At 38.2% G+C, this 15126-nt stretch overlaps 1 protein-coding gene across 4 annotated transcripts in view; it reads left to right on the forward strand.

Moving 5' to 3' along the window:
- Elp1 (elongator acetyltransferase complex subunit 1) overlaps positions 1 to 15126 on the forward strand; it is a 56245-nt gene that overhangs the window by 17060 nt on the left and 24059 nt on the right. For 3 of the 4 annotated variants that reach the window (XM_048783239.1, XM_015492213.2, XM_048783240.1), the window contains exons 11-25: positions 1561 to 1791; positions 2878 to 3048; positions 4625 to 4724; positions 7322 to 7504; positions 8291 to 8397; positions 8810 to 8913; positions 9877 to 9930; positions 10017 to 10122; positions 10627 to 10742; positions 11342 to 11415; positions 12297 to 12375; positions 12466 to 12545; positions 13681 to 13818; positions 13927 to 14012; positions 14315 to 14463. In XM_048783239.1, the coding sequence (XP_048639196.1) occupies positions 1561 to 1791; positions 2878 to 3048; positions 4625 to 4724; positions 7322 to 7504; positions 8291 to 8397; positions 8810 to 8913; positions 9877 to 9930; positions 10017 to 10122; positions 10627 to 10742; positions 11342 to 11415; positions 12297 to 12375; positions 12466 to 12545; positions 13681 to 13818; positions 13927 to 14012; positions 14315 to 14463 (1778 nt within the window). The remainder of the gene's footprint in view (positions 1 to 1560; positions 1792 to 2877; positions 3049 to 4624; positions 4725 to 7321; positions 7505 to 8290; positions 8398 to 8809; positions 8914 to 9876; positions 9931 to 10016; positions 10123 to 10626; positions 10743 to 11341; positions 11416 to 12296; positions 12376 to 12465; positions 12546 to 13680; positions 13819 to 13926; positions 14013 to 14314; positions 14464 to 15126) is intronic. The other variant, XM_048783241.1, reaches the window with a different exon arrangement.

Genomic DNA, 15126 nt, shown 5'->3' on the forward strand with positions numbered 1-15126 from the left:
GGAGTCTTATTAAGGAAGTTGGGGCCTAATCCCACGATAGAGATTAGGGCCTACTTTTTCTTCTATTAGATGCAGGGTCTCTGTTTTTATTCCTAGGTTCTTCATCCATTTTGAGTTGAGTTTTGTGCATGGTGAGAGATAGGGGTTTAATTTCACTTTGTTGCATATGGATTTCCAGTTTTCCCAGCACCATTTGTTGAAGAGGTTGTCTTTTCTCCAATGCATGTTTTTGGCGCCTTTGTCTAATATAAGATAATTGTAAGTAGAACTTTTTAAACTGAAATGTCATTAGAAAATTCATTTATTTATTCAGTAATTCACTTATTCAACAAGTAGTTCTCAATCTTGATTGCACATTTTGAAAAAAAATGACATCCATTTGTCATTTCAGAATTGGATTTGGTGCACGGGGATAGGGACTCTATCTCAGTAATTAATTAATTAATTCTTTCCTTTTGGCACTGTAAAACAAGGCCTTGAAAAATGAAAAATAAAGACCAACTTTCAAGTGATTTTTAACACAGTCACTACAGTTAAGAACCACTGATTAACCAGGTTAGCAGTGAACAGCATTATGATGTGCTCAGGATAAAAATGTTGCATGGGAAAAGCTACATTTGTCATCATGGAGCATGAACCTGTGATCTGATTTGCTAACTCATGGCTCCGTGGAGGTCTTGTAGTGGCATGATTAGAGAGCTGGGTTCTATATGCTGATATCACAAAGTTAAGAATTAGTGAGCAGGCAGGTTAAGAAAATACATTTCTTAATCTAATGAAGATTTTAATTTGTATGCTTCGTCTTTTAGTAAAGGTGTCAGTTTGGGCATGATCTTGTACTTTTAATACCTGTTAGAAAGTGATAATTTCGAGCATGCTCATCTTCTTTGGGCAGCTAAATCATTGTTAAAAACAGTCTGGGACACAATTGCAGCAAACACTGATAAGAAAATAATCATCTAAAGACTAATTCAACACAGTGATGCTAGTCCAGACCTTAGGTTGGATATTTTAGTTAGTATTGTTATATGCCACATAATGGGCATTTCCATCAAGGATGGGCCACATATTCAGCAGTGGTCCCATGAGAGTGTATCACTCAGGGACGCTGTAACCATCTTATTTTTTAACTGTACTTTCTGATGCTGTGCATCAGTGACATTTCCTTATGGTGCATTTCTCAGAATGTATCCCTATTGTTAAGTGACGCGTGACTGTACTTTTATGATTGCCAGATTATCTTCTTCCCAGCTCTTCATGGAGAACACTTACTAAAACACTGGCCTTGTTCTAGTAGCCTTCTTTCCTGATCTTGGAGTTTGAAGATAGAAGTGTATTAAAATCGAATGTGTACTTCTTATCTTTTTTTTTTTTTTGTACTTCTGATCTTATTGATGCTTGACAATTTATCCATCAATAACTATCTTTTAACAATTATTAAAGTATTATTTTAATGAAGAGACTGAGCAGGGAGTATTATTTAAAAAAGGAAAAAAAAAAAAAAAAACTACATGAGTCTGGTTCCCTGTCTAAAAGCCTTCCTTTCGTTTTCCTTTGCAGTTCAGCTCTGGACCGTTGGAAACTATCACTGGTATCTCAAACAGAGTCTGCCCTTCAGCACCAGTGGGAAGAGTAAGATCGTGTCTCTTATGTGGGACCCGGTGACTCCATACCGGCTGCATGTTCTCTGTCAGGGCTGGCATTACCTCTGCTATGACTGGCACTGGACCACTGACCGGAGCTCAGGAGATAATTCAAGTGACCTGGCAAATGTGGCTGTCATTGATGGAAGTAAGCTGTTGGGAAGTGTGGCCATGAGTCTGCAGGGGATCCCAGGCCCTGCAGATGTGGTGGCTTGACCAGAATTGTAGAGAAGTCTTTGTTTGGGTTGTCTGCTTTATATTTACTCATTTGTCTTTTTGAATGTCATTTGGTGGGGTATGTGCTCTCTTGAGAACTGTAGTTCCCCTTTCCCAACCCCTTCCCTCTTGTTCTGTATACCTGGCTTTCATAGTTGATTTGTTTGGCTTTTGAAGACTTTGCAAATTTTGACCTTTGTAGAAAAGATAACAGAGTCTTGTGGGAGTGGCTGTGTTAGTTGTGTCTTGTCTGCCCTGACACAGACTCAATGTTGACTCTTGCTCCCCTTGATCTATGTTGCTTTGTTTCCTGACATAAACATCTGCAAATTATATCCCTTTTCTTTCAGATTAGGTCATAGACATCTGTCTAGTATGAGGATGAAATTAGTATTTTATAATTAATTAGGTGGAGAGGATTTTGGGGTATGCTGAATTGATGAGTCACATAGTTGATAGTTTACTTATTGTTGATAGCATACAGGCACTCTTGCTTATAAGATGGTAACCTGAGTTGGTATATAATTCATGTTCTACGTAATGGTCTAATATTTGATTTTATAATCATGTATTCTGTTTATTGAGAACACATGGTTTCTTAATCAGTTCTTAGTTCTACTTTATCATCAAATACACGCATAGGAAAATACATCAAAGATTTTGAAGCTGTTGGTTTTGGCTGGCTTAGCTATAGGCCCAGATAAGAAGTTTAAAGCCAAAACTCTGATATCTCAGCCTTTTTGCCTTAGTTTCTGATATCTGAAACTTCCAGGTCCAGAGATGGACTGTTGTAGGCCTGGAGGTGATAATAACCAGATACAGACAGAGTTTGTGACACTTACCCCCACCCCCATGATGTTTTTAAACTTATTCATGAAAGAAACACCAAAAGTTGTTTTCAAGAATTGCTGTATATTTTCTGCCACCATTATTTCTTAGAGGTATAGTTATGTTCAGATGCTTTGTTTTCAGAATGACTATCTCACGTCTAATCTTTTTCTTTGTTTTTCATGTGTAGATAGGGTATTGGTGACAGTCTTCAGGCAGACTGTAATTCCACCTCCCATGTGCACCTACCGACTGCTGCTTCCTCACCCAGCGAATCAAGTCATGTTCTTTGCACACCCTACAAAGAGTAACGACCTTGCTGTTCTAGATGCCAGTAACCAGATTTCTGTTTATAAATGTGGTATGTTAAAAGACTGTTCCCAGAATATTCTGAATCAAGTGCCCCCTACACCTGCACGAAATTCTAATTAGATGTTGTTTCAGAAAATTTTGAAGTTATTTCATCATTATTATGAAATTTAATTGGCTTGTGTTTTGTTATTTTTCCTAAATTCTACTTTAGCTTATGAGAGCATTTCCTTTGCCTTACTGACTTGAAGAGTCAGTTAAGAATAACCTCCAACTCTGGGAATAACATAGTGTCTTATTACATCTTTAACATGCTTTAGTGTTTTTGGTGACTGTGTATACATCTCCTAGGAACTATGTCACAGATGGTGCTAGTACCAGAGGGTTTGCAGTTACTTGAGCAAGAACGGGCAGGGACCTCAGTGCACGTGTTCCAGCTTCTACTCCAGTTGTCTTTCCGTAGTTCTGCTGCGTCAGTTCCTTGTTTTCCTGACGTATTGGAAAACCTGAAATTTTGTTTTTATCTATGTGTTCTGTGGTTGTGTCAGAGTAAATGGGCATACAGTAGTGGTAGCCTTGTTTGCAGTGTCTTCTAGATTATCAGCTACGAAAAGCCTAGATAGCTGCTGAGAGAGAATAATAAAAACTGATTAATTCATTCTGGAGTTTCCTACCTTCAATTCAGCTTTCCTGTTAAATCAACAGCTTGCTGTTTATATAAATCCTATTTGAATGTATCAGTTTCTCTGATTTTAGTTTTACTCTGTAAAATGCTATTATGGTTCCTCTTTAGTGCTTTAAAATATCTTTTATAAAATAATGTAAGTGTGTTCATTATCAAGGCCATATGATCTGTTGGGTGGCAAGTGCTATAGAGAAAAATTAAGCAAGATGTGGTATAGGGAGGGCTTGAGTTAGGGGCCTGTTGGGGGAAGGGAGCTTTTGTTTTTAGGGTGAGCAGGGAAGCCCTCTCTGTGAAGGTGACATGGTAAGAATTAGAGTGGGAACCATGCAAACCTGTGGAGTGAGAGCATCCCAGGCCAAGTGAGAGCAACTGTGATGACTCCTGCTGTGTGGGAACTAGCCAGGAGGTCCGAGGGACTGCAGCAGAGCCAAGGAGGCATAGAGTGATGGCAGCAGCTCTTGCAGAGCCTTGAAGGCTTTTGCTCTGAGTTGTAGGGGTTGGAACAGAGGATGCAATGTCCTGACTTGAGTTTTTTAAGGATTATATTGGCTGCTGTACGGTGAATAAACTGGGTCAAGAATGGAAAAATCGTGGGGGTTGTGGCTCAGTGGTAGAGCGCTCACCTAGCATGTGTGAGGCACTAAAGGTCCATCAATAGCTAATAAAAACATTAAAAAAAAAAAAAAAAAGAATGAAAAAATCCCTACCTGGTCTTGCTGAGATGTGGCCTTCGTTGGTGAAGATCATGTCTGACATGGTATTATGGGACAGCAGGTTTTGGATAAGCCTGAAGGAGTTTAAGAAAAAGAGATTGAAATGTAATTATTTTCTAGTTTAATTTATTTGCCTTATAGAACTCAATAACTATGGGAACCTATTCCAGTAATATTAGGAGAAATATTTATAGTTTACAAATGATAATGTTTGTAATTTTGTTTCCTAGGTGATAGTCCAAGTGTGGACCCCACAGTGAAACTAGGAGCTGTGGGTGGAAATGGATTTAAAGTTGCCCTTAGAACACCTCATCTGGAAAAGAGATACACGTAGGTTCTTAATTTTTATCTTGGGCCTCTGGGGAACAGAATCAGGCAGCATTTTGTCTTAAATGTAGCCTAGTATTATTTACTGCCTGTTGCTCATTGTAACAAGAGTAGATGGAATAGCCAGCCTCTGGTTTTTCAGGCCAGTTGGAGGGGATCGTCACTTTATTTATTTGAGTACATTACATTTCAATGGATGGCAAGCAATGGGAATCATAAGCTGGCCCAGAACTCACTCCTTACAACAGCCCTTGGTTTTCCAGGGAAAAATCACATAGGAAAGATGAAGGTGAAGATAATAAGGCACATTGACATTTTCCTGTTGACAGATGGATGACCCAGTGCAATTCTCTCTTTGCCTCATCCCAGACTCCTGAACTTCTGGGTATTGTATTTTGAGGCTCTCAGGGTTAAATCAGAATGTATTTTCCTACTGAAACAGTATTAAAAACAACTGGGCATGATTGAGTACCTTAGGTCCAGGATAGGATTTACAAAATGACCCAAAAGCCAAATGATAATATCACTTCTATGAGAAAACCTTTTTTGAAAAACATTTTGTATGGTGAGTACTTATAGATAAGAAGACGAAGTTAGAGGATAGGTAATTGTCCAAGGTCATAGATCTGATAATTAGAGAATCCAGGATTTAATTTTGTTCTATTTGATAAGTCCAGTGTTCTTCATTACTGACCTACTCTGTCTCTTGGTAGTATCTGTTACTAAATTAACCAAAAATTTAGCATAGTAAATAATAGAATGTAATAAATAACAGGTTTTATAAACATCCATTGTACTTAATAGGTATAAGTAATTTTTTTTTTCCTGGTTGTACACAAAGTATATGCACACCATTCTTCATACACGTACTTCATACATGTACCATTCTTCATACATGTCTTCATACATGTACTTAGGGTAACGATGTCCATCTCATTCCACTGTCTTTCCTAACCCCATACCCCTCCCTTCCCCTCCCATCCCTTTGCCCTATCTAGAGTTTGTCTAATCCTCCCTTGCTCCCTCTCCCAACCCCACTATGAATCAGCCTCCTTATATTGGAGAAAACATTTGGCATTTGGTATTTTGGGATTTGCTAACTTCACTTAGCATTATATTCTCCAACTTCATCCATTTACCTGCAAATGCCATGATTTTATTCAGCTATCCCACTCCTCAGTACACGCAAAGGACTTAAAAACAGCAGGGACACAGCCATTTGTAGCATTATTCACAATAGCTAAACTGTGGAATCAACCTAGATGCCCTTTAGTAGATGATTGGATAAAAAAAAATGCAGCATATATACATAATGGAATATTACTCAGCAATAAAAGAGAATAAAATCATGGCATTTGCAAGTAAATGCTTAGTCATTTTTAAAGAACATTTACATACTTATTTTACTTTATAATGTGTTTTCATTATTGTAACAGAAACCTGAGCTAATTCAACTTGAAAAAGGAAAGATTTATTTTGGCTTACAGTTTTGTAGGTTTCAATCCATGACCAATTGGCTTTCTTGCTTTGAGTTTATGGCAGCTCATAATATCATGACAATAGAGTGTGGTAGAAGAGGCCTGTTCACTTAATGGCTGGGTATAAAAAAAAGAAGAGACCAGGGTCCAAGAGTTCTGAGAGCATGTCCTCAGTGACCTAAGATCTCCCACTAGGTCCCACTTCTTAAATGTTCCACCACTTCCCAAGTGTCACTGGCTGGGAACCAGGCCTTTAACACATGGGCCTTTGAAGATCATTCCAGATCCCAGTGTTAGCACAGAGACTTGAAACTACCTGAGGTTAGAGATGTAAGGAAAATTAGAAAGGGTGAGACAGTTGAGAAAACAGTTTTATTAAAAATAATAATAATAATTAGGAGGATAACAGCCAAGTCATTCAGAAAAGGGTTCATGAAGAACATGAATTCGTATCTCGATCCTGGAGGAATGGATTGGTTTGGGGTTGGCAAAGGACTGGGAGAGTGTCAGTGAGAACCAGAGAGTGATCTTGTATAGAGAGAACGCTTAAGCTGAATGCAGTGGAGAGACGGAGTCCAGGAAGAGCTGGTTGAACAGGAAGATCACCATAGCGACCAGCCTCTTCAGTGAGAGCTGAGAGTTGCCACGACCTAAACAGCTGGATGTAGCTTTTATGGATTCCTATGAGAAGTGGCAAAGACAGAGTCCTGGTCAGCTATATAGGTATGAGAGGCAGGGAAACCATCTCCCAAGCTAATAAGTCATTTTGACATGAGATGCTTAGAAAAATACTATTCGGTGGAGACCCAAGTATCATCTGCTGGTGTCTTTGAATGCTGGGAAGTGGGACAGCCCTGGGGCTCATTAGTGTAGCACTGGGACAGTTAATATTCTTATACAGCCAGTTTCCTGAAGTGTTCTCTTCGAATCTAATTTAGAATAAATGCAAACCCAGATTCTTAAGCCAGACATATATTATTTTTGGATTTTCTGTTTGGTATTAGCTCAGGTTTTGTTCCTCCAAATAGTTAGGACTTGACTATATATGAGATGGTTCATTCAGGAAAGATTTTAAAGTTAGTTTTATTCATGTCTTGGATATTCTTTCAATGTTTGAACCAGAATTCAGTTTGAGAATAGTGAAGACCAAGAAGTAAACCCACTGAAGTTCAGCCTTCTCACCTGGATTGAAGAAGACATTTTCCTGGCCATAAGTCATAGTCAGTCCAGCTCACAATCTGTCATTCACCATTTGACTATGGTCCCTTCTGAGATGGATGAGGAGCAAGGACAGCTCAATGTCAGGTATTGCAGTACTTCCTGTGTTTCATACATTAAATAAGCAAATGCAGTTATGCTTTTGTCTTTTATGAGGGTACATCTCTTTTTAACTTCTAGTGAGCAAGGCTGAGAAGCAATAGCTTTCTTGGTAGATTTAGTGAGAGGGTTAAGTCTGGGCTTAGGGTATAAGCTTAGTGGTAGCATTCTTGTCTAGCATATGTGAGTTTCTGAGCTTAATCCCCAGCACTAAATAAATAAATAAATAGGAATAAGTCAAGTTTTGAGTCATGTCAAAAAAACAGATTAATAAATATATCAGAAACATGGGCTGGGGTTAGCTCAGCGGTAGAGCACTTGCCTCGCATGCATGAGGCCCTGGGTCTGATCCTCACACCACATAAAAATAAATAAATAAAAATAAAGATATTGTGTCCATCTACAACTGAAAAATGTTTTAAAATATATCAGAAGCAGTGAAAAGTAGGACAACTACCAATAAATAAGGAAGTGGTAACTTTATAATGTAGACAATTAGGTGATTGGTTTTATGGAAAATAGAGCTAAGTAACAAGTAACTGCTTTATCTAGGTTTAGACTTAGAATAGTTTATTTCCCATCTCTCTGTTTCCATAAATGTATGTGTGTATGAGTATGTTGTATTGAATCAGTGCAGCATCAAAGGGCTTATTTAAATATGCAATGCTTATTTCTCTTTCTGATTTGCAAAATCAGTAAGATGTCAGTACTTTTGAGAATAATGGCTGTTTATCCCTCTCAACCCCCCCCCCTTTTTTTTTTAACCTTCTTCAGTTCTTCTGTGACAGTGGATGGGATCATAATCAGTATGTGTTGCAGTCCCAAGACTAAATCAGTAGCAGTGCAGCTGGTTGATGGCCAGATACTGAAGTACCTTTGGGGTGAGTATCAAAGTTTTAGGAAAGTATGTTTATGACTTATGTAAATTTTCAGTTTCTGAGAACATGTATTTGGGAGTAGCTTGTCAGTATAATGTTGTTGTTAGGGTTTCTTTTTTTCCCCTTGCATTATTGTGGATTGAACCCAGAGCTTCACACATACTAGGCAAATGCTCTACCTCTGAGCATCATCCCTCAACTCAATTGTTAGAGGTCTTTTAACTACCCTGGAAAACTTTTAAGCTGCAGACCAGAAGTGGCAGGTGTATTCTATTACTGTTTTCTCTTGTAATGAACATAATATCCTAATGATATCCCAAATACAACATGTTTGGTGGTGGTATTTTTATTATTATTATTATTGTTGTTTTAAGAGTAGTAAGTGATTTATAAACCAAACCTGCCAATCTTATAGAGTCACCTTCTCTGACTGTTGAACCATGGAAGAACCCTGGTGGATTTCCTGTTCAGTTTCCTTATCCATGTACACAGATAGAATTGGCCATGATAGGAGGAGAGGTAAGTGAACATAGGGTGGGAATATTTACCACTTAAAAAAGTTATTCAGAGACAAGTGTGGACTTTGGAGTTAGACATGGGTCTCCACTAAATCCCAGGTCATCAATGGGAAGTTAACTTCCTTTCCCAAGTCACACCTCTTTCATCTATGAAAAGGGAAAAATCAATGTCTTTCAGGGGCCTGGGGAGAATTAAATGAGATAATGTATGCAATTTGCAAATTTTATCCTTAGTTTACAGAATATTCAAAGTTATTTTATTAAATATCTCTTGAGGAAAGCACAAATGCAGTCTCAAAATTAGTCTTAAGTAGGTTGCCATTCAACAAATATTAGTCTGTATATATATACTAGAATGTCTGTAATTGGGGTGAATGGTAGGATATACTGATTACAAAATGAGACAACTGAGTTAATCCCTGCTCTGGTGCATGTGCTGAGATTTAAAGAAAGCTCTGCTTAGAAACAAAGAGTTTCAGGGAGAAGGAAATAGAGACACCCTAAGCTCGGCAAGATCTTGCCTTCTCTAGGAGGCTGAATGGAGGTATTATGGCTGGAGCTGAGGGAGACTCCATTGGAAAGAGTTTGGATTTTTTCAATAAAGGTTAGAAAGTTATTCATGATTTTTAATCCCAGAATAATATGTTCTGCTTCATGGATGATTTTGGCTGCCTAGAAGAGTAGGTGGGAAGGATGAGATGGAATGGGGAATCAACACAGAGACTATTGGAGTGGAGTCCGTGGGAGGAGAAAGGACGTGTATTTGAGGTAGAGGAGACGTGGCTGCTGATGGCAGGATGGCATTGTACTCCATTTTTCATTGGACATTCATGTCTCACATACATTCAGCCCTGATTACAAAGACATAGATATAGAATCATAGTGCAATAAAACTATGTAGTAAAGAAGTTAGGCTTAATGAGTTTGAAATAAACTTGCTTATTTCAACTTTATTTCTTTTCAGGAATGTGTCCTTGGTCTGACTGATAGGTGTCGCTTTTTCATCAATGACACTGAGGTATCAAGGCTTGATTTGGTGCTGGATCCTTTTCCTAGTGTTGGCTCCAAGAACTAAAGCTAGCTTTTTCCCTTGCCTCATTGTAGGTTGCATCAAATATCACATCATTTGCAGTATATGATGATTTTTTATTGTTGACAACTCATTCCCATACATGCCAGTGTTTTCCCCTGAGGGATGCTTCACTTAAAAGTAAGTTTTTAGTGTATGAAATGGGGACAGCCCCTTTCCCAGTATCTTTTTGTTTTTTGGAGTCTTGATCACTTTTAAATTCTTCACTTACTTTAGTTTTTTATCATGGAGTTCTAGACTAGAGGGTGTGTGTGTGTGTATGTGTGTGTGTGTGTGTGTGTGTTTTCCTGATTTGAAAAGTTGGTTTATTTTCTTTGCTACTAGCAAACAGGGACTTCCTTCCACTGATGGTGCTTAGACTATAGTAGTAATGCTAAAAAATAGAAAGGCTGTCCCAGTCACCCTGCATTTTTCCAAATTATTTGAGAAGTTATATATGTGAATATATATGAGGGTGGGCAACCACAGAATGAGATTGTTTATAAAAGGGCTGATGAACTTGGAGTTGAATGAGAGAGCAGAGGAACATGGTTAATTACTCTTAGATAACATGTGCAGATTCAAGTGCAATTGATACAAAGTGGCTTGTTAGGAGAATTTTTTTAAGGCCAATGGTATTTTTAGCATTACAGGCAGGTCTGTGCAGTAATCACACCTCTAATGGGGAAGTTCTACGGAAGGTGGAGAGGGGTTCACGGATTGTCACAGTTGTGCCCCAGGACACAAAGCTTATATTACAGGTAAGCTGATGTTTTAGGCTTGCTGATTCTCCTTTAGTCAGTACCAAACTAGTCTTGCAGATTGTATTTTTGGCTCTCACCATTTTTAATCATTTATCATAAACCTTTCTGGCTAGGTTGTCTGTAACTTTATACAAAAAAGTGTTGAAGCTGGGTGCAGTGGAGCACACCTGTAATCCCAGCAGCTCTCCAGGCTGAGGCAGGAATACCGCGAATTCAAAGCCAGCCTCAGCAAAAGTGAGGAATTAAGCCAGTCAGTGAGACCCTGTCTCTAAATAAAATACAAAATGGGCCTGGGAATGTGACTCAGTGGCTGAGTGCCCCTGAGTAAATTGCCCCCCCCCCCCCGGTAATCCCCCTCCCCCCAAAAAAAAGAGAGTGTAAATACAGGCTCTGACCAGAAAGGCTCAAAGGGAAGCTTTCCCCCTAAATCAAGATACATATTGAGCACAACTAGAATCTACCACTAGCATTCTCATTTTATAGAATTATAGTAGATTTTTTTTTTTTTTTTTGAAGAATAGGTAAAATTGGCAATTTAAATTTTTTCTACTTCATTAAATTAATAATGCTGTGTGTTTTAATTTGTTTATTTTAAGATGCCAAGGGGAAACTTAGAAGTTGTTCATCATCGAGCCCTCGTTTTAACTCAGATTCGGAAGTGGCTGGACAAGTAAGTGCCATGTGTTTGACTAGTTAGCTCATCGTAAATTGTGTGTAGACAAAAGTACTTTAAATTTAGGCGTATGGGAAACTTTCACTATCGATATCTTCAGTCAAATTTCTCAAGCTTTTGTGTTTTTTTCCCCCTCCATTTTTTTTTTTTTTTAACTTTCAGATTTTAATAGATATTTAGCAGAAGGATCATGAAGTTTATCACACAAAGGGGCTCCTCCTAACTCCAGGGGATGTCTGGGCTTAACCATGGGTGTAGGTGGCTTGTAAACCCAGGGAAATTGTGCACCAGATGTCCATATGTGTTCATCCAGGTAGAAAGCCAAAGCTCTCTACAGGGTTACAGTTGGGCCACTGATCCAGAAAGCCTGAGTCACTGTCATGAAGGAAATGATGGAATTTCTGAATCTGTTTGGAGCAAATTTTGTATTTTGAAAGTTTATATTATGTTAATCTTTTGTTAAAATAGTATATCTCAGCTCTCTGATGATTTTCTGCAGTATAAATGTGGGGACATTACAAGTCCTCAGAGTGTCATGACGACTCAGTCACACCTTTAAGAAGACAAATAATCTGGTACCTCATTTTTTCTTTTTCTTTTTTTTTTTTTAAAGAGAGAGAATTTTAATATTTATTTTTTAGTTTTCGGCGGACACAACATCTTTGTATGTGGTGCTAAGGATCAAACCCGGGCCGCACGCATGCCAGTCGAGCACGCTACTGCTTGAGCCACATCCCCAGCCCTCATTTTTTCATTCTGTAATTTCAGAGTACAAATCAACTAGTAGTTGTTTTTGACAATTAGGCTATAATCTCATTATAATTGGTTTAAATAAAAATTTCTGTTAAATACCCTATCCATTTTCTGTATCCTTACAGACTTATGTTCAAAGAAGCATTTGAATGCATGAGAAAACTAAGAATTAATCTCAACCTGATTCATGATCATAACCCCAAGGTAACTCTAAATCTGACATCGACCCTGGCTTACTTAATTACTTTGACTAATGTGATCTGAACTAAAATGTTTGTCCATTTTTTTTGGTAGGTGTTTCTTGAAAATGTGGAAACCTTCATAAGACAGATAGATTCTGTAAATCATATAAATTTGTTTTTCACAGAATTGAAGTAAGTATTTTGACAATTCCCAAGTATCATTTCCATAATTTTTTTTCTTGTTAATGAAATCAAACAAATAGAGAAGAAAAAGATTGTTGAGTTTTCAAAATTTCCCATGACTCTTAGATGCCAGTAAGTTTTTTTGTTGTTTTAAGAACAGCCTACTTAAGGTTATGAGACTTGATAAGCTGTCATTCAGAATTATTAGACTGGATTTGTAGGTCTACATATAAAACTGTTTATTCTTAGGAGATTAAAATCAAATGTTGTATTTCTCTGCAGTGACCTTTTTCGTAAGATCTTAATGAAATAATTTAAACATGGAAAAACTGACAGAGTTGTCTATAAAGTGTCCTGTACCATCACTCAGATTGTCCAGTTTATATTTTCCTATATGTGCTTTATCTATAATCTGCCCGTTTATCATTCATCTTGTTTTGGACACATATCAGACTTTAGACATCAGTTCTTTGCCTCCTAGTATTTCACCTTGCATAGTGTTATTGGAGTATATTCTTTGAGTATGGGCTGGTTTTGGTCTTTTTTTAAAGGTCAAATTTTTCTGCAGTGAAAGGAACAAGTTTCAGCAAATGTATACTTTCTGTAACCTGAGCCCCTGGCAAGTTAGCATTTCCTTCTTAGAAAATTCCCTCGAATTCCTTCTCAATCAGTCCTCACGTCCCATCCCTGTTCCAAGTGTTTCACCGGGAATCAGTTCACTTGTTCAATAACCTCATATAAACGGAGCCAAATAGTATGTACTTTTCCTGTGTAGACAGAGTTTGTTTTCACTCAGCATATTGTCTTGAAGTTCATCTGTGTTCATGTATCATTAGTTCATTCTTTTTATTGCTCAGCAATATGCCATTGTGTTAATGTAGTACCATTTATTTATTCCTATTACTGGACACCTGGAGCACCCTCTTTGGAGCACCCTCATTGGAGCTAATATAAATATAAATCTATGAATGTAACTATACAAGTCTTTTGTGGACATGTTTCATTTTTCAATATTTTAATAATTAAACTGTTTTCCAAAGCCATTTTTTTTTTTTTTTTTGTAAGTATGCTGGATACGCATTAGTAGTTTGATCACTGGGCCATGTGTTAAGTTAGTGACCTGGTTATACACACTTTTTCTTAGGGAAGAAGATGTCACAAAGACTATGTACCCTCCACCAGTCAACAGCAGCATCCAACTGTCCAGGGATACCAGTGAGAAAAAACTTGACCTTATCTGTGATGCTATGCGAGCAGCCATGGAGAACATAAACCCTCACAAGTATGGGTGCTGTCGTTATTGGCATCTTTTGAATAATGGAGATGTGTAGTTGTCCTTGTCCAGCTTATTCATCCTTCTCATTCTGGTGTTCTTCACTTGTTACCTCAGGTACTGCCTATCCATACTCACATCTCATGTGAAGAAAACTACCCCAGAATTGGAAATTGTCCTGCAGAAGGTACACGAACTTCAAGGTAGAGACCTGCTCATAGATACAGGGTTTAACATGGCCTCAGTAGTCACTAGTCTTCTGAGATGACCATCACCTCATAATGTCACATCCCAGAGTAACATGTGGCCTTTTGGTTACCATTTTAAGACCTGTTGTTGTTTTTGAGTGGTGCCTTGCAAAGCATGACAAAACAGTCAAAAATATATATTCATCTGGTACCCAATTGTCAGAAAACTTATTACTCCATGTTTTTGGTCATGTTGTTAGGTCTGTGGGGTTTTGTCCCCAGGTTCTGATCTGTTTTGTTTTCTGAAACACCAACAGAAAATGCTCCATCTGTTCCTGATGCCGTAAGTGCAGAGGAGGCCTTAAAATACTTACTGCTTCTGGTGGATGTTAATGAATTATATGATCATTCTCTTGGGACCTATGACTTTGACTTGGTCCTCATGGTAGCCGAAAAGTCACAAAAGGTATGTGGAGTTACTGCTTTTGCATCATTTGGGGTCTTGTTTGTATAATCATAGGAGCGTGAACCCCAGCTTCTGGGAGTACAGCGTCTTGTCGATAAGCTGTGGGTACGGGACTGAGGCTGATCTATGAGTCTCTAGAGCCCACCCACTTAGCCTCATCCTCTGACGTAGTTCTGTGCTTATCAAAGTGTTTTGATTCTGGGGTTGAGGAGGTGAAAAAAAAAATGTCATTATTTCTAAGATACATTATACGCACATGTGTGAACTATTATCTTGTAAAGGAAATGTTCTGAGTACTTCGTATTCCACTGCAGTTCTCTTTTCCACCTTTGTGTATATGCTACAGTCAAAAAGTTTGAGCACCATTTTTTTTTCTTTTAAGTTTTTCTTTTAGGTCTTCGTTTCTTCCCCTATTAATTTGTTCTTTGCTCTTCCTAGAACTGTTCTTTCCAAAATGGAAACTCTGGTCCTTCATTTCTCTGCTTAAAATTCTTCATGAGCTCTTTATTTCCACTAGGATGTGGTTTAGGAGTCAACACATTGCTTTGGAACCCTCCCGCAATCTGGCCTCTGTGTACCTCTCTGTTCTCTTCTCAGCACATCTTGTTCTTTGCCCATGGAGGACAGGCAGTGCTTTGTTATCCTCCCCCACTGCACACTGCC

The sequence above is a fragment of the Marmota marmota genome, unplaced genomic scaffold (assembly GCF_001458135.2).
Source record: "Marmota marmota marmota unplaced genomic scaffold, marMar, whole genome shotgun sequence".
Classification (NCBI taxonomy): domain Eukaryota; kingdom Metazoa; phylum Chordata; class Mammalia; order Rodentia; family Sciuridae; genus Marmota; species Marmota marmota.